The 22613-nt window shown below is 63.4% G+C and overlaps 2 protein-coding genes, 2 long non-coding RNA genes and 3 other non-coding genes across 11 annotated transcripts; 4 read left to right on the plus strand and 3 right to left on the minus strand.

Moving 5' to 3' along the window:
- Positions 1-93: 93 nt before the first annotated feature.
- Positions 94-8689, minus strand: SNX17 (sorting nexin 17). 2 transcript variants are annotated; one of them, XM_069805339.1, is made up of 15 exons: positions 8550-8689; positions 5289-5363; positions 4774-4891; positions 4330-4394; positions 4040-4150; positions 3523-3613; positions 3265-3352; positions 2817-2886; positions 2609-2701; positions 2246-2449; positions 1808-1930; positions 1586-1663; positions 1324-1398; positions 942-983; positions 94-852 (listed from the first exon to the last, which is right to left on the minus strand). In XM_069805339.1, exons 1-15 carry the CDS (start codon positions 8607-8609, stop codon positions 733-735), a joined length of 1413 nt encoding a protein of 470 aa, XP_069661440.1. In that variant the 5' UTR covers positions 8610-8689; the 3' UTR covers positions 94-732. The 2 variants fall into 2 exon arrangements, with proteins under 2 accessions (XP_069661440.1, XP_069661441.1); XM_069805340.1 differs by lacking the exon at positions 4040-4150.
- EIF2B4 (eukaryotic translation initiation factor 2B subunit delta) lies at positions 8596-16198 on the plus strand. Of its 4 annotated transcripts, none has more exons than XM_069805321.1 (13): positions 8596-8878; positions 9436-9479; positions 9552-9690; positions 10159-10368; positions 10585-10667; positions 10916-11007; positions 11403-11517; positions 11865-11941; positions 12158-12260; positions 13283-13410; positions 15274-15454; positions 15555-15735; positions 15956-16198. In XM_069805321.1, the coding sequence occupies exons 1-13, from the start codon at positions 8596-8598 to the stop codon at positions 16153-16155; spliced, it is 1836 nt and encodes a 611-aa protein (XP_069661422.1). In that variant the 3' UTR covers positions 16156-16198. The 4 variants fall into 4 exon arrangements, with proteins under 4 accessions (XP_069661422.1, XP_069661423.1, XP_069661425.1 ...); XM_069805322.1 differs by having other exon boundaries at positions 10162-10368; XM_069805324.1 differs by lacking the exon at positions 8596-8878 and adding an exon at positions 8996-9238.
- A 1426-nt stretch (positions 16199-17624) lies between these two features.
- On the plus strand, positions 17625-17788 carry LOC138689934 (U1 spliceosomal RNA). The gene has a single exon (XR_011328707.1). It is a non-coding gene; the product is annotated as a U1 spliceosomal RNA (small nuclear RNA).
- Positions 17789-18408: 620 nt separating this feature from the next.
- LOC138689634 (uncharacterized) lies at positions 18409-22543 on the minus strand. The gene is made up of 2 exons (XR_011328559.1): positions 22436-22543; positions 18409-18540 (listed from the first exon to the last, which is right to left on the minus strand). It is a non-coding gene; the product is annotated as an uncharacterized lncRNA (long non-coding RNA).
- On the minus strand, positions 18411-18574 carry LOC138689937 (U1 spliceosomal RNA). The gene has a single exon (XR_011328710.1). It is a non-coding gene; the product is annotated as a U1 spliceosomal RNA (small nuclear RNA).
- On the plus strand, positions 18488-22577 carry LOC138689635 (uncharacterized). Its single transcript, XR_011328560.1, has 2 exons — positions 18488-18550; positions 22446-22577. It is a non-coding gene; the product is annotated as an uncharacterized lncRNA (long non-coding RNA).
- LOC138689943 (U1 spliceosomal RNA) lies at positions 22412-22575 on the plus strand. Its single transcript, XR_011328716.1, has one exon. It is a non-coding gene; the product is annotated as a U1 spliceosomal RNA (small nuclear RNA).
- Positions 22578-22613: the final 36 nt, after the last annotated feature.

Consider the following 22613-nt stretch of genomic DNA (forward strand, 5'->3'; position numbering starts at 1 on the left):
GGGCCTTGTTCTGCTTCAGAAGAGGACGGTGCGGGGCTGACAAAGTGTGTGGGGAGGGGAGGAACAGCGGCCACCCCCCAACAGACAGCCCAGTACCAATCAGAATCCATTTTAATCATCATTGCAGTGTGTAAACATCAGTTACTGTCCATTAATGCTCTGGTCGGTTTGAGCAGCAGGAGATACGTGGTTACAAGCCTAGATTACGCTGGAGTCTATGAGCGGGTTAGAGAGGGGGCTCTGCGCAGAGCCCCCTGGAGACAGTTTACTGCAGTCTGTCTCTGAGCAGAAACCTAAATGCTAATTTGGCATTATGGAGCCTCACGAGGGCCACTTGGTGCCACCAGGCTGCTGCCGCCAAGCCACTGCCCCAGCCACCCAGGGCAGCTGGACGCTTGGGCCAGGCCCTCCCGGCTGGGAAAGGGGCAGCTCTGCCCCCCACGCTGGGCCAGGCTCCGCGACACTGCTCCAGGGCTCAGCCTGGGCACGCTGCTCGGGTTGGGCTAGTGCCGCCCTGGGAACAAGCCCTCTCCCAGCTGGAGCCAGCAGCAGGAGGAGTTCAGCTGCCCCCACCCCGAAGGCCAACGGTGGGCTGGGGGTGAGCTCCCCAGCCCAGGGGAGCAGGGGAAGGTGGATGTAGCAGGTGAGAGGCACGTTGATTGCAACCTGTCTGCAGGTCGTACATTCCTCAGCGAAGGCCCTCGGGCCGGTGCTGTCCGAGGAAGGGGGGCACTACAGATCTTCATCGCCAATGCCCTCAAAGGCGTAATTGCCATGGAAGTCGTTAGCGCCCACATCATTAGCAGAGCTGGAGTGGCTGATCCCTCGCAGGCTGACAGAGGTGAGCTTGCTCTGTGGAGAGGGGAGACATTAGGGAGGACCCCCACTTCCCCCTGCTTAGTCCGAGGCTGATGGTGACAGTGCACCCACACGCAACTCACCGACAGTTTGGCCATCGGCTCCCGGGAGGCATCAGGCGAGTCCTGGGGGGACAGCACCATCAGGCAGCACTGAGGCAGCGGCACGCACCACCCACCCTTCGTACCACCAGCCGTCTCCCTGCCCTCGGTGACCACCCACCTTCCTGGGCCAAGGCCAGGCTGCCCTCCCTTCCCTCCCCCAGGGAGTCTGGCTTCCCAGACTCAGTTTCTCTTCCCAGGGCTACAGGAGTGGGGCACTGCAGCCCTACTGTCCTCTGGGCTTGCCCCAGCCCTGCTAAAGGGACAGTGGCACCTCTGGGGGCCGTGGGCTCTGGTACCCAGCACACAGTGAAGCCCATGGTCACGCTTGTCTCCCCTAGCAGGACCACAGGGTCCCACTCACCAGCAGCGGGGGTGATTTCACAGCTTGCTGGCTGTCCGAGCGCCGCAGGGCCCCGTTCACCCGCCGGCGAAACATCTGCAGGGGAGGAGCTCAGCTCAGCCACAGGGTCCCCATGGGCAGCTCCAAAGGTTAAGATGGACCCTGGGGATCCTTCAGCTGGCCCCGTTCTGAGGAGAGCAAACAGGGCCCAGCCTAGACCCCGGGGAGTCACAGGGGCAGGATGGGATCCTACCCCAGAGACAACATCCAGCCCAACCCTCACCTTGCGGATGCTGCCTCCAGACTTTTTCACCATCAGCTCGTCCACCATGGACTGCAGGCAGATGCTCAGCATGATGGCCTGCAAGGGAGGGGTGTCACGAGGCTCCACATGCCCCACAGCCTTCCCAACACACCATGCTGAGCCCAGACCGGCCCTCTCCCTCACAGCTCCCCCTTGCTCCTGTCCTTGTCCACCACTGGTGTGGCACGCAGGCAGCCCTACCTGTGGACTAGTGATGGTGACCCACTGCAGCCGGTCTTTGCTCATTAGATACTCGAAAGCCAACTCCAGCTTCACCTCGGACTTCGCCGGGCTGCTCCCCGAGGGACCATTGCTCATCGGCACCTGCAAGGGCATGTGCTGAGGCTGGGAGCCTCCAGAGAGAAAGCGGACAGCTTCCCTGGCCCTTGTGCTGACAGAGGGCAGCCCCCAGCTGAGTGCTGGACACCCTGCCCAGCTCCCACTGGCCTTTCACCACTGCCAGGTCCCCTCACAGCAGTAGGCTCCTCTAACATCCTCACACCGATGACCCCCTCAGCCACAAAGCACAGCTCACACCCTCCCCAGGCCAGCTGGGCTGGAAGCAGGCAACACAGCCAGCACCTTTCCCGGGGAGAGCTGCCAGACACCCCAGACCCCCCACAGGCAAGTGGCACTCACCGAGGACGTGACTCGCCAGCACCGCATGCGCGTGACCTTGAAACTGCCTTCCTTGATCTGCTCACTCGGCAGCCGCACCTGGAAGTTGAGCTCGTTGTTGCCAGCACTGACGACGACGTGGCATCCCTTCTCAGGGAAGTCAGTGACGCAGGGGTCAAACTTGAGATAGCCGTAGTACTTCAGGGTCTGCGCCAGGCGGATGAACTGCAGGCAGAGCCAGGGAAGCTCAGCACAGACGGCCACCCTCCCACCGCGCCTCCCGGGCCAGGAACGAGCAACGAACTCAGTACCACACATTCACACAGGAGCAGTGCCAGTCCAGTGCTGGGACTGCTCCTGCCACAGCATCAAGCTGTCCCCTACCTCCTTCTTGGAGACTTTTTCCTGCAGAGACTTCAGCTGCCGGTGCTGTTCCTTGTTGACAAGGATCCATCCATGCTCGATGTCCGACACCGTCTACCAAGAAGCAGAGGCTGGTGAGCAGCTGGGCCCAGAGCCACCCGAGATCCCGCACAGCCGTAGCTGATATGCAGTGCCCCTCCTCAGCCGGCTGGGCCGCACCAACCCTCACCTGCGCATACAGCAAGTTTAACCCCACACGATGCTCCATAACATCGTCGTCATAGGAGGAGTCCCAGTAGCTAGAAGGGAACCACATGGGTCAACCTATTCCCCAGCTCCTAGCATCAATGGGGAGAAAAACACCCCCCATACTGGGACAAGGTGCCGGGCTGGCTCTCTGGCCAGCTCCCCCGGTAGCCATCAGTTGCCATGCCCCGGTCCCCCTCTCAAGCAGCTGCCAGAGGCAGGAAGGGCTGTGTTGGGGAAAGCAGAATCAGGGGCCAAGCCCAGCAGGGGCCCCCAGTGTCATGGCTGAGGATGCCCAGGTGTGTTCCCGAGGGCCAAAACACCATGCAGGTGGCAATGGCAGGAGGGGAGGGGTCCCTCTGCAGAGCAGGGAGCCCCAGACACCACCCCACCGCTCCAGCAGTCACTGCCCCTCCAGCCCTGCCGCCCACCTCTTCCGCAGGATGATCCTGAACTCAGGGTTGTGCAGACTGGTGACGGACACATACGGCAGCTCAAACTCCTGCAGCTTCCGCACAACTGCAGGGAAACAGCAGCTCAGCAGCGGCTCGGGGCAGCGGGAGCCCACCAGACCACTGCCAGCCAGGATGCCCTGAGGGAGCCCACTGGATCCCCCCCCACCCAGGGCAGGGCCATCTGGTCCAGAGATCCCACCACAGCCCTCATGGGGCTCCTCATGCTCTACTCACAGGAGAAAGCTCCGTCCTTGGTCTCTCTCACTAGGAAGAGGCTGAAGTAGCCAACCAGGTCATCTGGCAGATCCAGCTTGGAAGCCACAGCCTGGGAGTGAGAGCAGGAGGTCACCACTTCCCGCAGAGAGGCAGCACTTCTATGTCCTTACCCCACGGCAGGATCCAGCCTGTGTGTGTTCTGGGGCCTCCCAACAGCAGGAAGGCAGCACCTCTGCTGTGCTGGTGGCCAGGACAGGGGGGGCAAGCAGACAAGCGGGGCCTGGGGGATCACCACCACCATTGAAGAGCTGAGGGCCTCCCAACATCAGTCTGGGCCCAAAGAGGGGCACGAGCACATCGGCACACCCTTTTCAGCTCCACTGCTCTTCAGCCCCCCCAAGACAACCCTGCTCTCGGGTAGGGACACAGCAGGGAGGGCCACGGTGCTGCCAGACTGAGAGAACTCCTGCACACGTGGGAAACCACAGAACTCATCAGGAGGAGCTGGTCCCGCCCAGCACAAGAGCTTTGGCACCTCAAGGACATCCTCTGTCTGGTCCGAGGTAAGGATGGTGACCTTGACCTTCTGACCGTTGGAAAGCAGCACTTCCAGCACCACCTCCTCTGTGGGTATCTGCTGTGTCTCCTGGAGAGAGAAACGGGATCGGCACCCCAGCCCCTCTACTGCAGACCACCCTCGCGCTGCTCAGACTGCCCTGCAGTCTGAGGGCCCCAGCACGCACTGCCCAGCCCCGGCGGTCAGCACTCACCCCCGTGCAGGCTGCCCCAGCAGCCCACCACATCCAGCGGCTCCTGCCCCCTCACCTGCTGGGCCTTGCGCAGGAAGCTGTTGAAGGTCTCGCTGCCTCCCAGCGTCGGGTCCTGCCGCACTGGGGGTGGAAGACAAGCAAGGAGTCAGACGTTACGTGGGAAGGGGCAGGGACCCATGCCAATGCCCAACCACTCTGCAGCCCCTCAGAGTTTGCACCCAGACTAAGCGTGCACTGTGCGTAGGGTGTGCACATGGGCAGCTATGGACTGCCCGCAGGTGGGGGGTGCCAGTGTAGGGAAGGGGAAGGGGCTGGGATGAAGGAGCTGACATCCAGTGAGCAAGGCCAACTAATACCAGAGCAAGACTGGAAGCATCAAGACAAGCCACTTCAAATGGAGCGGTGTTGGGAGGAAGATGCGGGCAGTGCCCCGACACCCTGAGCGACCAAGCGGGGGGCAGCCGGCCCTGAGCCGCAGCACAGGGCAGACCCAGCTTACCAGCCTGCATGTATTTCTCCAGCTGTTCCCGTCGTTGCTCTACCTCTGCCGGGGTGAGTGTGAAGATCTTCTTTGGGGGAAAGGCTGGGACCACGTTGGTGCCATACTCTTTCCTTAACTGGGAAGAGAGCAGAGTGCTGCGAGAGCCTCCAGGGAGATGGTGGCTGCTCTGACACCCCACCCCAGCTGAATTCCAGGGCCCGGGCAAGGGAAGCAGAGAGCTCGCCAGTGTTCCTCATCCAAATGGACAGCCAGCAGTTCGCAAGAACCCAGCCAGAACGTCACAGAGCAGGAGAGGAAGCCTGCACCCGATGCCAAGGAGCAGGAAATGACACCCTGGCCAGCCCCGCAGGCAGCACTGGGCAGCACACGCCTACCCGCAGCCAGCGCAGCGCCCGATGCTCAGGCTCTCTGGCAGTGCACAGTGCCTTCCTGCAGCACCCAATGGCAGCTCACAGGGCCTAGCACCCTGCCCGCCAGGAGCACAGCAGGCACTGCTGGGCACGGCTGCCTACCTGCTCGTGCAGCCCCAGGAGCTGGCTGTAGCGCACTCGGCAGTGCAACACCCCGTTCACATGGATGTTGTAGGCCTGCAGGGAGAGACATCAGTCAGATCCCAGCACCCGCGGGATGGAAGGGCCTCAGGGCCTGCCCAGCTCCGGGCACACAGGCCACCCCAGGGAGAAGCCCCTGCAGGCCCCAGCCCCGCCACAGCCCAGGAAGAGGTGATGTTCCCAAGGACCCTGCCAAGGGGCAGATGGGGCACCCCCAGCCCTCCCCGCCTGCCAGCAAAGCTCAGCTCCTGCCCCAGGAAGCACTGGGACCCACCTGGCACCCTCGCATGCCCCGTGCTGAGCTGGGCACCACTGCGGGAGCTGGGCTTGCCTTGTAGGCACTGGCCCCAGCCTGGAGGCACCAATCCCAGCAGCCACCTGGACCCGCTCCAGGCACTGCCCCAGAGCACACAGCTCCGCAGCACTTCCCTTGCGGGGCTGGGGCCCTCTCCAGCTCTTGGGGGCAGCACCCCCAGCAGCCCAGAGAGCGGCAGGGCCCACACGCCCCAAGGCTGCCCATGGAGCCCAATGCATGGGACAAGAAGCCCCAGGCAGGCACAGCCACAGCCCCCAGCACAGCCAGGACCAGCAGGGGCTGCTGTGGGCAGTCAAGGGCTACACATTAGCAAGTGAGGATGGGTCAAACACCCAGGCCTCGCACAGGTAAGTACAGTAACAGCACCAAAAGGTTTCTCTGTGCTGCTCCTCTGAAGACATCTCAGCATTGGTGCAGAGCTGCGGCCCAGTGGACATGGTCAAAACCGCTAAGGATGTACAAGTGCATCCAAGAGATGTGTGTGATGGACACCAGGAAGGCGTAACCCTGCAGCTGCCAAGCCATGAGGAGAGCATGGAGCCACGCTGCAGGCCTATGGACACGGGTGTCCCCAAGTCAGCGGGAGAGGACACCCCTCCCTGCATAAGAAGAGGCAGCAGCCAGCAGCTGCTCTCCATCCTGCAGGCCCCACAACACATTGGGAGGAGTGAGCACAGCAATGCGGTGGCCAGCACAACAACCTGAGCTGCACTCAGGCCAGCAGAGCAGGAGCCTGGCATCCAGCCACAGAGAGCTGCATGGCTGGGATGTCCCCACCGCCGAAGGCTGTGGGCCTGGGCTCACTCCACCACTTCCTGGGGTGCATGGCCACAGCCAGCCTTCGCCATGGGGCAGGGGGTTCCTTCCTCGTGCACTGCCTGCCCACCCTGGGACCACCACAACATGCCTCAGCACTACTGGGATGCTGGTTGCTTGAAAATGTTAAGGTTTGTTGCAGAGAGCCCAGCAGGATGTGCCCCCACCCCAACCCCAGGACATGCCCCCCGGGGCCAGGGGAGAGGCTAGGACCCCTCTGGGATAGCTCTACCCCAGCCAGCACCAGCCCAGCTGGGGCTCCCCTGTCCCACAGCTCAGAGGGAGCCCTACAGAGTCAGGGAGGTGACTGCCCCTGCTGCAGGGGATCCCAGGGAGCTTGTCCCTGGCTGCTGCCCCCCCCGCCCGGTGCCCCCTCTGCCCTCCACCCCCACCCTGGCTCAGCTCCCCACTGACACCGCAGGCAGAGCACAGCTACAGCTGCACAGCGCACAGGGCCCAGCAACTCCGTGCCCCAGCTCCCAGGCACCTCGTCCCAGGCAGCACCCTCCCAGGGGACATTGCTGTCCCCTCTGTGCCGAAGCAGGTACTACCATACCCAGAACAGTGTTTGGGAGGACAGGACTGCACCGTGGGGGCTGGGGACATGCCTCCAGCTGCGATCACAGCGCAGGCAGGTATCTCCCATGGCTGTTTTGCTCACTGGAAGCCCCAAGTGTCCTCCTGCCCCTGAAAGCTGGGGCTGCTCGGGGTCAGCGGAGGCACCTGTCCAGGCCACGCTGTCCTTGCACATGCTAGAGCTCACACTGGCTTCTTACACCATCTTCCAACCCAAAGGCGACAGCCCTGCTGCTCAGGGTCCCTGCGGAGGGCCCAGGAGACCACGACAGATGGCCGGGTGGCCCAGGCAGCACTCACGCCTGCCCAGCATCAGCTCAGAGCCCCACACTGGCAGGGCTCTCCACGGGGTCACCAGCTCCTACCCAGACCCAGGGCTGCAAACAAGCTCTCCTCTGACACTGGGGACGAGGTCTTCCCCCGCCCAAGGAGCCATCGCAATGCCCGAGTGCAAAGTGCAGGGGTAGGCACAAGGCCAAACACGCCTCGGGTGCAACTTGCTCCTCCGGCCCTTGTGCAACTGCAGCTGCCTGTGGATCCCTTCACAGCCCTTCCCGCGGCTCACAACTGCCGTCCGTGTCCCTGACACGCCGCCTCATGCTGGGGAGACTCCCGAGAGAGAGATCTCGGCAAAGGGGGCAAGCAAGGGGTCCCCACGGTAACAGGTGTGGAGGAGACAGCGGGGCCGCGGAGCCCCTCTGGAGCCACCTGCCCTCATCCCTAACTGGGAGCAGGGGGGAGCGCAGGCCTGGACCCAGCTGCAGTCCAGGGGGCTCTGCCCGCCGCAGCCTGCAGTGAGGCGCGGGCAGCACTATGGCCGCTGGCCCCACCGGGGAGAGGGGTCTCGGCCCCCGGGGGAGCCGGTGGGCCGCCGCCCCCCCCCAGCAGCAGCAGCGTTCCTCCAGGCAGCCCGGGGACCCGCTCCTGGAGGAGCTGCCAAGCCGGAGGGCGTTCACGGCGCGCCGAGGAAAACAGGAAGCCGGGACGGATGGACGGGCTGGCGGGGGCAGGATGAGCCGGGCCCCGGGGTCGGGATGGGACGAGACGGGACGGGACGGGGCCCCTGCCGGCAGCGCAGCGCGCCAGCCGCCCCCCCCGCCCCCGCGCGGGGCAGGGTCCAGGCTCCCTCCGAGCGGCGCCCGCGGGGCCGCACCCCAGGGACACCCACCCCCCTTCCCCGCGGCCCGCCGGGGGCCGGCCTGGGCCGCAGGGCCCGGCCCCGGGGCGCAAGGGCAGCGCGGCCCGACGGCCGCCCGGGCCGGGAGCGGGTCGCCGGCTGGGGATGGCGGCTGCGCCAGCCGAGGACTGCCCGCCTCGCCCGGTCCCGGCCGGCACGGGCCGCTGCCGGGGCTGCGGGCCCACACGGCCCCACCGGGCAGGGCGTGGACAGCGCCACTGCCCCGGGACGGCGGCCCCGGCCCCGCTGAGCGCTTGCCGCCGCGGGGCCCGCCGGAACCGGGCCGCGCCGCCCGCGCCCCGCCGGACAGCTCCGCTCACGCTCCGGCCCCGCTCACCACGTAGGCGGCGCCGCCGTCGCCGGCGCGGGTCTCGGTCTCGGGGATGGAGAAGTGCATGGCGGGGCCGGGGCCGGGGCCGGGTCGCGCGCCCCCGCTACCTGCCGCGCGCCGCCATGTCGGGCCGGGCGCTCCCCGGCACCGCCCCGCGGGGGCCCCCGCGATGGCGCGGCCGGCGGAACCGCCCGCCGGGGCCGGACGGGCCGCGCGCCCCGCCCCGCTCCGCCCCGCCCCGCCCCGCTCCACCGCCCGCGGGCCCGGCGCCGGCCCGCCACACGGCCGTCCCAGTGACACCCCCCCCCCGGCTCAGGAGCCCGCCGCAGCCCCGGGTCAGCCCCGCGCCTTGTGCCTGGCAACGTCCCGGCGACAGCCAGCGGGGCCGCAGTCCTGCCCCGCCGCCCCCGGTGCTGAGCGCGGGCCCGCAGCGGGACGGGCCCCGGCGGCGGGGAGCCCGGGGGGGGGAGCAGGGCCCGGGGCGCTGGGCCGGCAGGCCGCCCGCAAGCGTGCGGGGAGGGCCCGGGGCTCCCGACGGCTCTGGGAGCGGGCGGAGCGGGGAGGGACGCCCTGGGAACCGGCTACGGAGTGGCGTCACCTCGCGGCACGCGGCGGGCCGGTGACGCCACGGCAGGCCGCAGGGGGCGCTGTGGGCGGCCGGGCAGGCGCCATGGCGGAGCGTGCCGCGCCGGGCGGTGAGTGCCGGGCCGGAACCCCGGGCCGGCGGTGGGCGGCGGGGCCCCGCTCCGCGGCACCGGCTGGGGCCCCGCTCCCGCCCCGCGGCTCCGCACCCACCCAGCCTCCCCCCGCCGGCCTCTCACCGTTCCCCGCGGCCGGTGCCGGCCGGGCCCAGCTCCGCTCCCGGCCCCTCTCACGCGTCTTCTCGTTCCAGGTGCGGGTCCCGAAGCCGCCGCGCCGGTGCCGGCGGGACCGCAGGTGAGCGGGGCTGGGGGCTGGGCCGGGGGCCGGCGTGGGGGCCGGAGGCTGCCCGACGCTCTGTGCTCGCAGGCCCCGGAGCTCTCCCGGGAGGAGAAGCTGCAGCTGCGGAAGGAGAAGAAGCAGCAGAAGAAGAAGAAGAGGAGCGAGAAGGGGCCGGCGGCCGAGCCCCCGGAGCTGGGGACGCCCTCCGACCCAGGGCAGCCGCGGGGTGAGGACCTCCTAATCCCCGAGGCGGCCCCCGAGCCTGGAGAGCCACACGGCAGACCTCCCCAGCACCCCCAACAGAGGCAGCCTTGTGAGGAGGCCCCCGGTGTTCTCGCCGGCTGGGAATGCCCTCAGGCTGGAACAGCCCTGAGCCGGGAACGTCCTCCGGTTAGGGCGGCCGCAGTGGGACCTCTGGCATGTCCAACCTCTCTGCATTTGAGTCCTCCTGGTCCTTGCTACCTCCAGTGCCTGCGTTCTTGCAGGGTCCGAGATGTAGAGAGGCCAGTCCCCTCCCCACCTGAATGCGGGCCAGGTGAAGTGCTGGAGAATGTGGGGCTAAGTCCCACCTGCTCCTCCAAAGGCAGACCCTTGCACAGAGGAGGGTCTCCCTGCCACGGGCTGCCCCACGTACTGGGCTACATCTCCTGGTGATGGAGGCTGGGCACAGACTTCCCCCTTCTGTCTCCTGTAGTAGCTGCTCACCCCACGTCCCCCCCAGCCTTGGCCGATGGCCCCAACGACAGCGAGAAGCCCACAGGGGGCAAGAGCAAAGCTGAGCTGCGAGCAGAGCGCCGCGCCAAACAGGAGGCTGAGCGGGCCCAGAAGCAGGCGAAGAAAGCAGAGCTGAGCCAGGCAGCCACAGCAGCCAAGCCCAGGCTGACCCCCACTGAACCTCAATCTGGTAAAGCTGTCATCACCACAGGGTGCAGAGGGTGAGCAGGGAGGGAGGTGTCTGGAGTGGGTGTCAGTTGCCTGCAGGGGTTGCCTGTCCAGTCCTTCCATGGTGCCCTGGGCACTGCCCTGCCTTGGATTTCCTGAGTCTTGGGGCAGCGTGGCTGGGCTGGGGGCTGCACCAGGGCAGTACCACCTCACACCGCCCTCCCAACTATCCTTACAGTGGTAAAGCGGCTGCCGGAGCATGTGCAGGTGGATGACCCTGCTGCCCAGAGGAAACTGGCCAAGAAGCTGGAGCGGCAGCAGGTAGGAGGAGGGCTGGGTAACAGGCTGCATGCTTCAGGGCAGTCACGCTGCGGGGGTGTGACCTCCTGTGGCACCCCGCTGTGGTGGGGGTCAGGCTGCATGTATGGTGGGACTAGGGCCTGCTCTCTGCTGGGCAGAGGGGACCTCTGGTGTGCCACGAGTGAGTGCTGGTGTGATTGGTGGCGCTGGAGTGAGCAGGGCTGTATGGCCACCTTGGGTAAGCCATCATCAACGCTGTTTGGCTACAGGTACCTCTGAGGCAGGACTATGGCACCAAGGTCAACCTGTTCTCCCACTTGCACCAGTATAGCCGGAAGAAGCCACTGACACAGCAGATGAGGTATGTGGGCTCCCCAGCCCAGGCCCCTGGCAATCATATGGCTCTGCTTTGGCTGGCCTGGCTACAAAATGGCTGTAGTGAAGGGGTGTCCTGGTCCTGCTTGTGGGATAGGCTTGCTGGAGTGGTGGGGGACCCCTTTGCTTGCTTTGAGGAGCAGCAGCAGGGGCAGCGGGATATCCTGCCTATGGGGTGAGGAGAGCTGCCCTTGGGCAATGCAGGGCCACAGGAGAAAGGCTGCAGGGTTAGCCTCAGGTCACAGAGCAAGTAGGGGCTGACTGACAGCTCCCTTCTTGGGCAGTCTCTCGGGTTGTTTGGCTGGGGGCCTGGCAATGGTTTGGTTGTTCCTGGGCTGTAGAGGGCCAGTGCTGACTGCTGTCTCACGTTTGCCCCTGCAGCATCCCCTCCACAGTAATTCACCCAGCTGTGGTGCGCCTTGGCCTCCAGTACTCCCAGGGCATCATCAATGGCTCCAATGCCCGTTGCATCGCCCTGCTGGAAGTCTTCAAACAGGTATGCAAGCAGCTACCCATGCCAATCAGGCAGCAGGGGCGTTGCACCAGGCACAGGCATCTCTTCCTGTTCCCTGACTACTGAGGCTATATCTGTGCTCAGTCATCTTCAGCCTCTTCCTTCTGACCGTGCCCAGGGCTGGGCCCTGCTGACATCCTGTTCTGGTGCTGCCACTGCAGATTTGAGTTCCTGGAGCATCCCTTTGCCCTCCCCCCATGAAAGCATGTCAAGCTGTGCAGTACACACTCGTGCCTGGTCTGCAGACTTTTGGGCGAGGGTGGTCATGTGCTGTGCCTGGCCAGAAGTGGCAGGTGCACTGAGCTCATGCTCTTTTCCTTCTTTCTCAGCTGATCCGGGATTACTCAACTCCCCCCAATGAGGAGCTGTCGCGGGACCTAGTGGCCAAGCTGAAGCCACACATCAGGTGAGGGCTCATGATGCCGGAACAGAGTGACTGAAGCCCCACTGGGTGTGGTCTGTCGGTCACCTCTCTGGGTTGGTGTCCACCCAAATTTGGGCTGACTTTCCTGGGGCTCTGGGTTCTGCCTCCCTGACCACCATCCCCAGCCCAGCTGTACCCTTCCTATTCCTGTCCCTGCCCTCTGGTTGCTCTGGAGCTAAGCCCGTTTCTCCTCTGCAGCTTCCTGAACCAGTGCCGGCCCCTTTCAGCCAGCATGGGCAATGCCATTAAGTTCCTCAAGAAGGAGATTTCATGCCTACCTGACACCCTGAGAGAGGAGGAGGTGAGTGGCCTCACGTGAGCAGCAGGCTCCAGCCCTCTGGCTGCAGGCACCGGGGTGGAGGGACAGCCCTGGCACAGGCTGAGCAGGGAGAGGTGGTAGGATGCAGACTGGGAGCAGTGCTGCAGAGAAGCTAGAAGACTGCTGGCCATAAGTGTTGCCAGCCACTGCTTGAGCGGGGACTGCAGCCAGACCTGCTCCCCCTCTGCCAGCAGGCACAGCCCAGCGGGAGCCAAAGGGGCCAGGGTGCACCACAGCAAATGCTGGGCTGTTAGTGTCACTGGGCTGGTAGGACTGGAGCCTGTCAGGAGCAGGGACGTAAAATGAGAGAAGCTGCAGCAGGCGCACGTGGTCTCAGTGAACACAGCCCTGCACCGCAGGCCTGGCCAGCAACCAGCATTGCACCTGCATGAAGAAGTGACTTTTGGATGGCTGAAGGACTTGCAGGCTGGTCCAGCTGGTGCTGTGCACTGCAGGAAGGCCACAAAGGCCACACAGCTGGGCCTGCCCACCAGGACTGCCTATGAGCATTGTTTGACAGCATCAGTAAAGTCACGGATGAAGAATAATGTGTTTTTTCAGTGCTCAGCTATATCCCATGCAAAAAGCTCCACAGGAGCCCATTGGCTGTGGAGCAAGGAGCAGGGTGGTGGCATACATCAGGAGCTGGCTGTGAGAGCCCCTGAGGCAGTGTGGCTAGTGGGCTGAGAGGAGTCAGGCTGGAGAGTCTGAGGTGCGGGGGTGATAATGGGCAGAGCTGGGGAGGTCCTAATGGCAGCTTGAACACATAGTGAGGCACTGTGGTCTGCTGGGAGGCTTGTGCTGGGACAGGAGTGGCCCTGTGTGTCCTGCAGAGCCCCTGTCCCAGGGGAAGGTGCCATTCCACAAACAGGCTGGCTGGGAGCAGGGCAGGGCTCCACGCTTGCAGGCAGAGCTGAGCCCGCAGTCCTGCCAGGCTGCAAGGAACAACAGAGTGTCTGCGGTATGGCAAGGCCATACTGTACATGATGGCACTGTCTCCCCAGGCAAAGGAGAAGCTGCAAGACACTATTGACAAATATCTGCGGGAGAAGATTCTTTTGGCAGCTGAAGCCATTTCAAGGTCTGCCTTTGAGAAGATAAATGACAAGGATGTGATCCTGGTGTATGGATGGTAAGAGGACAGCCAGGCCAGTGGATGGAAAAAGGAAATGGAGCAGTTGAGTGAATACGGGAAGCCCTTGCAAAAGCAGTTTTTCAAAGGTGGGAAAGTCAGTGTTGCCCAAGGGGGAGGGAAGGGTTGTGGCTCTGGGTCCAGCAACTAGAAATAAAACAAGCAGGGAGGGGGCAGTCGGGGTGCCAGCCAGAACTTGGATGTGGTGAGGAGCTGGTAAATAAAGGCACAAGGGAGAAGTTTATGACCAGCGGGGCAGGACAGAACAGTGGATGTATGAGAGCGTCAGGACAGAGCAGAGCACGGCCCTGGGATCAGCACTTGCTAATGACTTGGGAGTATTGTTAGTGCTTTAGAAAAAACAGAGAGCTCATTAGGACTCTTGTCCCATCCTGGGAGACAGGCAGGCTGATGAGCTCGCATCATGAGGTGGTGACAAAGCACTTTCTGCCTGGCAGCTGCCAAGGGGAGTGCTAAACCGTGTCTGCGGAGCAGAGAGGATGGTGTTGGCAGGCCTGGCTGTGAGCAGGCATCCCTGGAGGGCCCCGCTGCAGAGGGCTGTGTCCTGCTGATGTTTCCAATTTCTCTGCATGCTGGGACAGGCTAGATGCTAGAAGCACTGGAGGCCTCAGGCTCATTAGAGGAATGAACAGCAGGGTCTGATCAAGTAGCCTTATACCAGCCTATACTGATTAATGTAGTTGCGTTAGCACCTCAAACTCAGTTTGTGAATGCCTGAGCGGGCAATGCCTGCCATTTCGACTAACCCTGACTCCCAGACCCGCCGGGCTGTAGTGTTTCAGCAGTGGGCAATGCCTTGACTGGACCAGGAAGTGCCTGACAGAGGCCTAAAGCCATTGCTGTCAGTGAAGCCTGTACCGAAGGCTTGTCCGTGAGACTTTGCTGTTCCTGTTCAGGGCTCAGCACTGTCCTCCGTTTGCATGTGTCCAGAGTTAAGTGTTTCAAGAAGTCCACATTCACTGCTTCTTCAATACAGGGCACTTACAGAGCAGCCATGATTGCTTACTGGCATTTTAAACAAACCGCAGCAAAGTCAAATGTCAGGAAGCAAAAATATGGAAGCTTGTTCTTCCTTCTAGGGACTGTGTCCCAGAAAGTAGAAGTGGGAGAAGGAGCCAGAGACTGCGGTGCAAAAGAGTCTAGATGTGAGATGTGATGTGCTTGCTGGGTGATGGGTGGAGGAAGGAGCAGGGGCAGGAGGCCAGTGTGGGCCTGGAGCGTTACAAGAAGGAAACTTGGAGAGGGTTTGGAGGGGACGTCCCTCACTGTGGTCACGGACAGGTGGAGGTCGGTGCTGCTTCCAGAGAGGGCTGAGACATCCCTTTTCCCAGGGCGTGATTCTCTGTGCACAGACAGGGAGAGGGGGCCCTGGAAGCAAGCGTAGCAGGAGTGTGTCTGGAAGGGGCAGCACTTGTAACAGCAAGGGTGGACATCAGCTCTGCCTGGACTCATCTCTAAGCAGCACTAGCCCATCAGGGTCTTGCTGGGAGCTTGACAGCTGCCCTGTGTAAGAGAGACATTGCTCTATTTGGTCTGGATGTGCCTGGGGACCTGCCGTGGCAGCTGGTGCCTGGCAGTGCCTGCTCTGCTGCAGCTGCTGCTGTCAGGTGCCTGTCAGGGCTGTCCCCTGGGCGAAATCCCATGCTAATGCTCAGAAAACCTCCTGCCTGGCCGGCACCTGATGAGTCCCACACTGGAGCCGGTGCCAAGGGAAATCTTCTGGCACTGGGCTGTGTTTCTTGGCGATGATGTCAGCAAGCAGCGTCAAGTGCAGGCTGTCTGTGTGCCGGGTGAGAGCCTGGCATGGCAGGATGGGGCAGCCTCCTAACTGGTGTCTGTCAGCTCTTCCCTTGTGAACCGCACGCTGTGCGACGCCCACGTGAAGAAGGGCCGGGCCTTCCGTGTGATCGTGGTGGACAGCCGGCCACGGCTGGAAGGCCGGGAGACGCTGCGCCGGCTGGTGCGTAAGGGCATTCACTGCACATATGTGATGATCAATGCCATTTCCTACGTGCTGCCTGAGGTGAGGAGTGGAGTGGGGCTGTGCCAGGGGGCAGTGGTGGACATGGGGGAGGCTGCAGCATGATAAAAGGTGCCAACGGATCCCTGCACTTCCCTGACAGGTTTCCAAAGTGCTGCTGGGAGCCCATGCACTCCTGGCCAATGGCTCTGTTATGTCCCGGGTGGGGACATCCCAGATAGCGCTGGTCTCCAAGGCCTACAATGTGCCTGTGCTGGTGTGCTGCGAGACCTACAAGTTCTGCGAGCGAGTGCAGACAGACTCTTTTGTCTCCAACGAGCTGGGTATGGCTTCTGTCCCCTTCCTCCCACCTGGGACCTGCTCCCTCTTCCCACTGCTGGCCAAGACAGGCCGGTCCACCCTGCCATTCCCCTTCCTGGGCGAGGGGCCACCGCTCATGGGAAGGATGGCTTGGCAGGCAGCAGCAATGTCGTGTGCTCCCAGGGCAGGACAGAGAGGTGCTGTCCCTCTCCCTGATCCTGCCGGCTGCTCCTCTCTCTGCAGATGACCCCGATGACCTGATTGTGCTCCGGAAAGGCCAGGCCCAGCTGGGTGGCTGGGCAGAGAACAAGTCCTTGCGCCTCCTCAACCTGGTCTATGATGTGACACCACCTGACCTGGTGGATCTGGTCATCACAGACTTGGGCATGATCCCCTGCACGTCGGTGCCTGTCGTCCTGCGTGTCAAGAACGTGGATCAGTAGTAGGGGCAGCTGCATGGACACTAATAAACCAGGCCCCACAATACATCTTGTCTGCCTTCTGTGGTGTGGCAGGAGCCCTGGCAGCCTGTGTCACCACAGGCTTAGTTCTGCACCTTCCTTGGGCCTGCTGGCACTTCTGCCCAGCTCTGCCCAGCCCCTCTCCTCCCACTCCAGGCTGCAGTGGGGAAGGATCTTCCCTGTCCCTGGGCCCCTCCCCTGAAAGCTAGGAGAAATGGTGATGCTATGGTGACTGTGGCCCCTGGCTCACACCTCCTCTGGCTGTGGTTCTGGCATCTGCTTGAGCTGGGCTTGTGTGGGAGAGCCTGGCACCTCTGACCCTGCAGCACTGTGGGGGTCCCCAGGGCTGCTCCCAGCACAAGCTGCTCCTGCAAGAGGGGCCCTGTGCAGGGTCGAGCCTGAGCAGAAGCTGAGGGCTCTGGCATGGGGAAGGGGATGTCCTCCCTTGTTCTGCTGTAGTAAAATTGGTGCTCATCCCAGCTCCTGGCAGGGATTCCTGTGAGCTGTCTGTTCTCCCCCCCCCCACCCCCCCGGCGCCTGTCACTGCTAGTGCCCTGCATGTTCCCAGCTTGGAGGGGGGGGAGCAGGGAAGAGAGGGGCAGGGTACCCGTTATTCTGGCCTCTGACCAAGAAGGGGTCTTTTTATACACTGTTCTCACCTGTCGTTGTTGCTGTGTGCAGAGCCGAGGTCGGCGGGGGGGAGCCCTGTGGCCCCAGCCCCGCCCGGGAGCAGGGTGAGGAAGGCCAGGCACTAACGGGGCTCCAGGGCTAGTGCTGGGCTGTGGGCAGGGGCACAGCAGGTCCCTCTGTCTTCCCTACTTCCAGCTGTGCTGCCGGTCGCTGCCCCCGGGTGCGTTAGGAGACGCGGACGGGGCCGGGACAGCCGCTCCCTCCCTGCCGGGTGCTCCTGGCAACAGCCCCCCCGCGCCGAGCCCGGGGAGCCCCGAGCCGAGGCATTCCCATGGGGGAACAGGGCCGGCGACAGGCAGTACCTCGCCGGGCTCTCGGCTCCGGCCGGGGCGGTGTGGCCCACGACGAACGCAGGCCCCTGCTACTCCACAGCCAGGGAACGGAGGATCCGCCGGGACGACGGGGACAGGGCCCACACTCGCCCCAGCATGGCTCTCCCCAACCCGCCGGGGGCCGCCAGGGGCGGGGCCATGCAGATCGCCCCGCTGCCAGCAGAGCCTCTCCGGGCCGCCAGGGGTGGAGCCTTGCGGGACGGGGGCGGGGACATGCAGATCAGGCAGGGCGCGGGCTGGCGGGACGTATCACCGTGAGAAGACGCCGGCCACGGGCGTCGCAGCAGCTGCGTGGGCGCTGCGTGACGGGCAGCTGTGGGATTTAGAGCGATTGGTGTGCGCGGGTGTGGCGCGGGAGTGTGGGCGCGTGTGTCCGTGTGTTAGGAGTAGGTGGTGGTGCGTGCGGCGTTGCCGGGCGGGAGAGGAGGCATACTTACCTGGCAGGGGAGACACCATGATCAAGCAGGTGGTTTTCCCAGGGCGAGGCTCATCCCCTGCACTCCGGGTGTGCTGACCCCTGCGATTTCCCCAAATGCGGGAAACTCGACTGCATAATTTGTGGTAGTGGGGGACTGCGTTCGCGCTCTCCCCTGATTTCAAACTGGAAACAACAGAAAAAAGCATGCCCGGTGTGGTCCAAGAGGACAGAGAAAAAAAAGCACAAGGCAGGGCACACCTGGGGAGGAGGCGAGGCAAGCGCCGCATCTTCCCCGGCCACGATTCCCCGGCATCGCGGCGGTGGGCGGAGCAGGAACGGGGAGGGCAGAGGCCGGGCCGGGGCGCAGCAGGAGCCGGAGGTTTTCCGTGGCTTTCGAAGCCGCGATCGGAACACAAGGTATTTCCCTGCCCACGAGCATCGCGTCCGCTTCCTGACGCGATGGCTCCAAGGGCGGCTGCCTGAGCCAGGTCCCGAGGTCCCACGGCGGGGCCTTTCCGCGCACCGGATGCCCATCGGCCCCGCCGGTGCCAGCAGCGAGAGCAGTCCCGTCATTTCACCCCCCGTCTCGAGCACCATGCCCAGGGGTCGCGGGGGAAGGGCGGAGTGCGGACAGCAGAGGCCCCTGCAGACGGAGACCGGAGCGCGGCCAGCCCCGAGCTCGGCCACCGGCGTGCGGAACAGCCACAACAGCCACAGCCGCTGAAACAGGGCTCGGAAACAAAAGGGAGCTAGAAGCATTGCACCGTAAGCCTTCATCTCTTCTTCCACTTTGAAATCAGGGGAGAGCGCGAACGCAGTCCCCCACTACCACAAATTATGCAGTCGAGTTTCCCGCATTTGGGGAAATCGCAGGGGTCAGCACACCCGGAGTGCAGGGGATGAGCCTCGCCCTGGGAAAACCACCTGCTTGATCATGGTGTCTCCCCTACCAGGTAAGTATGCCTCCCCTCCCGCCCGGCAACGCCGCACGCACCACCACCTACTCCTAACACACGGACACACGCGCCCACACTCCCGCGCCACACCCGCGCACACCAATCGCTCTAAATCCCACAGCTGCCCGTCACGCAGCGCCCACGCAGCTGCTGCGACGCCCGTGGCCGGCGTCTTCTTCTCACGGTGATACGTCCCGCCAGCCCGCGCCCTGCCTGATCTGCATGTCCCCGCCCCCGTCCCGCAAGGCTCCACCCCTGGCGGCCCGGAGAGGCTCTGCTGGCAGCGGGGCGATCTGCATGGCCCCGCCCACAGCCCGGACGGGCTCCTTCCAGGGTCGGAACTCCCAAACGCGGAAGACCCGGCAGAAGGGCGGGAAATGCGGAACCGGCGGGGAACGGCCGCAGTGTCCAGGGATTTGCACCTGCCGCAGCCGAGCAGCAGAGCCAGCGTTGCCGAGGAAGGGGGACTTTTGAGCGACAAATGTCGCTCCCCCCAAACGCGGCACTGGGGGAAACGTCCACCCCTGTGGCTCCTGCCCCTGGACCGTCGAGCATGTCCGTGGCTGGGCAGGATGGCACAGGGTCAGCCACTCCAACCAGAGGTGGCACGAGGGGTCCTGACCCACAGAGAGAGAGGATCTCTTGCTCTTTCCTCCCCAGGGAGCTGGGTCCCTTCTAGGGACCTTAAAAGCCTCTGCCCTCAAGAATGATGATGATCCGGGCAGAGGGACAGGATGGGGACAGGTTCAGTGCCATCCTGCAGGACCCCCAACCCCTTGAACTGAAGCACTGAAGGCAGCTGGGGTGGGCAGGGGGTCAGAGGGAACCCAGTCGGGACAGCCAACCCCAGGGATATTGCACACCGTGTACTGTCCTGCTCAGGGATAAAAGGGTAGGATGGGATAGGGTAGGGTCCCCTTCCCAGCTGGAAGGGACCTACAAGGATCATCTGGCCCAACTGCCTGACCGCTTCAGGGCTGACCAAAAGTTAAAGCACGTTGTTAAGGGCATTGCCCAAATGCCTCTTCAACCCTGACAGGCTTGGGGCATTGACCAACTCTCCAGGAAGCCTGTTCCAGGGTTTGAACACCCTCTCGGCAAAGAAATGCTTCCTCACATCAAGTCTGAACCTCCCCCAATGCAGCTTTGAACCATTCCCAGGCGTCCTGTCCCTGGATCCCAGGGAGAAGAGCTCAGCACCTCCCTCTCCACATCCCCTCCTCAGGAAACTGCAGAGGGGTCGCCCCTCAGCCTCCTTCTCTCCAAACCAGACCAACCCAGAGTCCTCGGCCGCTCCTCAGGGGACATGCCTTCCAGCCCCATCACCACCATCATTGCCCTCCTCTGGAGGCGTTCGAGGACCTGAACATCCTTCTCAAACGGTGGGGCCCAGCACTGCACACAGTACTCGAGGTGAGGCTGCACCAGCGCTGAAGACAGCGGGACGATCCCCTCTCTTGGCCGGCTGGTCCCACTGTGTTTGATGCCCCCCAGGATGCGGTTTGCCCCCTGGGCTGCCAGGGCACACTGCCGGCTCCTGTTGCGCTGCTGCCGACTAGCGCCGCCAGGTCCCTTTCTGCAGGGCTGCTCTCCAGCTACTCCTCTCCCAGTTTAGACTTGTGCCTGGCATTACTCTGTCCCCAGTGCAGAATCTGGCATTTGTTCTTGCTCAGTTTCATGCTGTTGATGATTTCCCAATGCTCCAAGCTATCTAGAGGCCTCTGCAAGGCCTCTTGTCCCTCAAGAGGGTCAGCAGCACCTTCCAGTTTGGTGTCATCAGCGAACTTGCTAATGGTGCATTCAACTCCTGGATCCAGATCATTGATAAATATATTGAACAGAACTGGCCCTAGGATTGCGCCCTGAGGAACACTGCTGGTGACTGGTCACCAGCCCGCTGTAGCTCCATTCGCTGCAGCCCTTTGAGCCCTGCCGTCCAGCCCGTGCTTCACCCAGCGCACCATGAACCCACTCATCCCACAGCTGGACAGCTTGTCCAGACGGGTCCTGGGAGGGACAGTATCAAAAGCCTTAATGAAATCCAGAAGAACTACCTCCATCGCCTTCCTTTCACCCCCTGGGTGGGTGACCTTATCATAGAAGGATATCAAATTAGTTCAACAGGACTTTCCCTTCAGGAACCCAGCTGACTATGCCTGCTGATTGCATTGTTCTTTAAAAGCCTTGCCATAGCGCCCAGGATGATCTTCCCTGTAATTTTTCCAGGAACTGAGGTTAGACTAAGGTCTGTGTTTTCCTGGATCTTCCCTCATGTCCTTCTTGTCAATTGGAATAGCACTGGCCAGCTTCCAGTCAGCAGGGACCTCCCCAGACCTTCGGTAGCTGACCGAGGGGATCCTGCCAAAACCTCCACCAGCTCCTTCAGCCCTCTGGGGCGAATCCCACCAGGCCCCATGGACTTGTGAATGTTCAGCTGATGCAGCTGGTCCCTGACAATTTCCATGTCCACAAATGGAATGTCACTGCTCCCTCAGCCGTGCTCGTCCGACTCAGGGGATCAGGCAGCCCCAGGTCTATCACTATTATTAAAGGCTGAGGCACAAAAAGCATCAGCTGCCTCTGCCTTTTCTTCATCCCTATTAGTCAGATCACCACCTTTAGCAAGTGTCGGTCCACAGCGCTTTCCTTAGACCTCCTCTTGCTATATTAATGCACTTAAAGAAGCCCTCCCTGTCTGACACAGCGCCAGCCAGCGTCAACTCCAGCTGAGCTTTGGCCGGTCGTGTTTTCTCCCTACACGTGTGAACCACGGCTCTGTAACCCTCCCAACAAGCCTGACCTTGCCTCCAGAGATGGGCCCATGTCTTCTTCCTCTGGAGCTCCACAAGGAGGTCCCCGATCAGCCCGGCCAGTCTCCTGCTTGACCTGGGACTCCCTGGGACCGCCACTCCCGGGCTTTTCAAGGCGGCTTCCAAAAAGTGCCCTGCTCCCAGAGAGCCCTGCAACCTCACAGGCAGATTCCCTGGGGATGCTGCTCAGCGGCTCCCCAAGCAGCTTGGCGTTCGCTCTACTGAAGCCCTGGGCAGCCGCTCTGGGGTCCTTTGTCTCCTCACTCCTGAAACTCCCGAAACCTGATCATTTTGGGGTCCCTGTGGCCCGGACAGCACCCCCCCCCCCGCCCCCTCCCCGTCTCCCCAAGCCCTTCTCAGCACACGGGGGGGCCGAGAGGGCTGTTCCCACCGACTCCCGGGACGCTTCTCACCGGGACTCATCATCACCAGAGCCACCGCCGGGACTTCCCTGAGCCGCTGGTCACAGCTGCCGCGGGAGGGGGGTGGGTGCTGCGGGTGGCGCCGTTCCGGCCTCCCGGCGGCGGTGAGGCGAGCCCCGGTGCCCGCAGACCGGAGCAGCTCTCGGTCCGGGCCGGCCGCTGGCAGGGGGGCGCGGGGCAGCAGCCCCCGGCAGCAGCGCAGCGGGAGCGAAGACGCTGCGGACAGGACATAGCGGTCAGCGTGCTGCTCGTTATTTACCGCTACCGATGTTGGAGATGGAGCGGAGGCCCCGCCCCCACCCGCTCCTCCGGGCACCGCCGCGTCCCGCCCCGCCCGCCGGCAGAGCCTCTCCGGGCCTCCAGGGGTGGAGCCTTGCGGGACGGGGGCGGGGACATGCAGATCAGGCAGGGCGCGGGCTGGCGGGACGTATCACCGTGAGAAGACGCCGGCCACGGGCGTCGCAGCAGCTGCGTGGGCGCTGCGTGACGGGCAGCTGTGGGATTTAGAGCGATTGGTGTGCGCGGGTGTGGCGCGGGAGTGTGGGCGCGTGTGTCCGTGTGTTAGGAGTAGGTGGTGGTGCGTGCGGCGTTGCCGGGCGGGAGGGGAGGCATACTTACCTGGCAGGGGAGACACCATGATCAAGCAGGTGGTTTTCCCAGGGCGAGGCTCATCCCCTGCACTCCGGGTGTGCTGACCCCTGCGATTTCCCCAAATGCGGGAAACTCGACTGCATAATTTGTGGTAGTGGGGGACTGCGTTCGCGCTCTCCCCTGATTTCAAAGTGGGAAAAAACAGATCGACGCTTACAGTG

This window comes from Haliaeetus albicilla, chromosome 18 (genome assembly GCF_947461875.1).
Source record: "Haliaeetus albicilla chromosome 18, bHalAlb1.1, whole genome shotgun sequence".
Taxonomy (NCBI): Eukaryota; Metazoa; Chordata; class Aves; order Accipitriformes; family Accipitridae; genus Haliaeetus; species Haliaeetus albicilla.

Excerpts from the sequence above, each read along its gene's own strand:
- EIF2B4 (XM_069805321.1), top strand. The coding sequence starts at position 8,596 with ATGGAGAAGTGCATGGCGGGGCCGGGGCCGGGGCCGGGTCGCGCGCCC. Across the intron at positions 11,518-11,864 it reads TGCTGGAAGTCTTCAAACAG|CTGATCCGGGATTACTCAAC; the intron begins GTATGCAAGCAG and ends CTTCTTTCTCAG. Across the intron at positions 13,411-15,273 it reads GTGATCCTGGTGTATGGATG|CTCTTCCCTTGTGAACCGCA; the intron begins GTAAGAGGACAG and ends GGTGTCTGTCAG.
- SNX17 (XM_069805339.1), bottom strand. The coding sequence starts at position 8,609 with ATGCACTTCTCCATCCCCGAGACCGAGACCCGCGCCGGCGACGGCGGC. Across the intron at positions 4,395-4,773 it reads GGAGAAATACATGCAGGCTG|TGCGGCAGGACCCGACGCTG; the intron begins GTAAGCTGGGTC and ends TTCCACCCCCAG. Across the intron at positions 1,399-1,585 it reads CTGGAGGCAGCATCCGCAAG|ATGTTTCGCCGGCGGGTGAA; the intron begins GTGAGGGTTGGG and ends CCTCCCCTGCAG.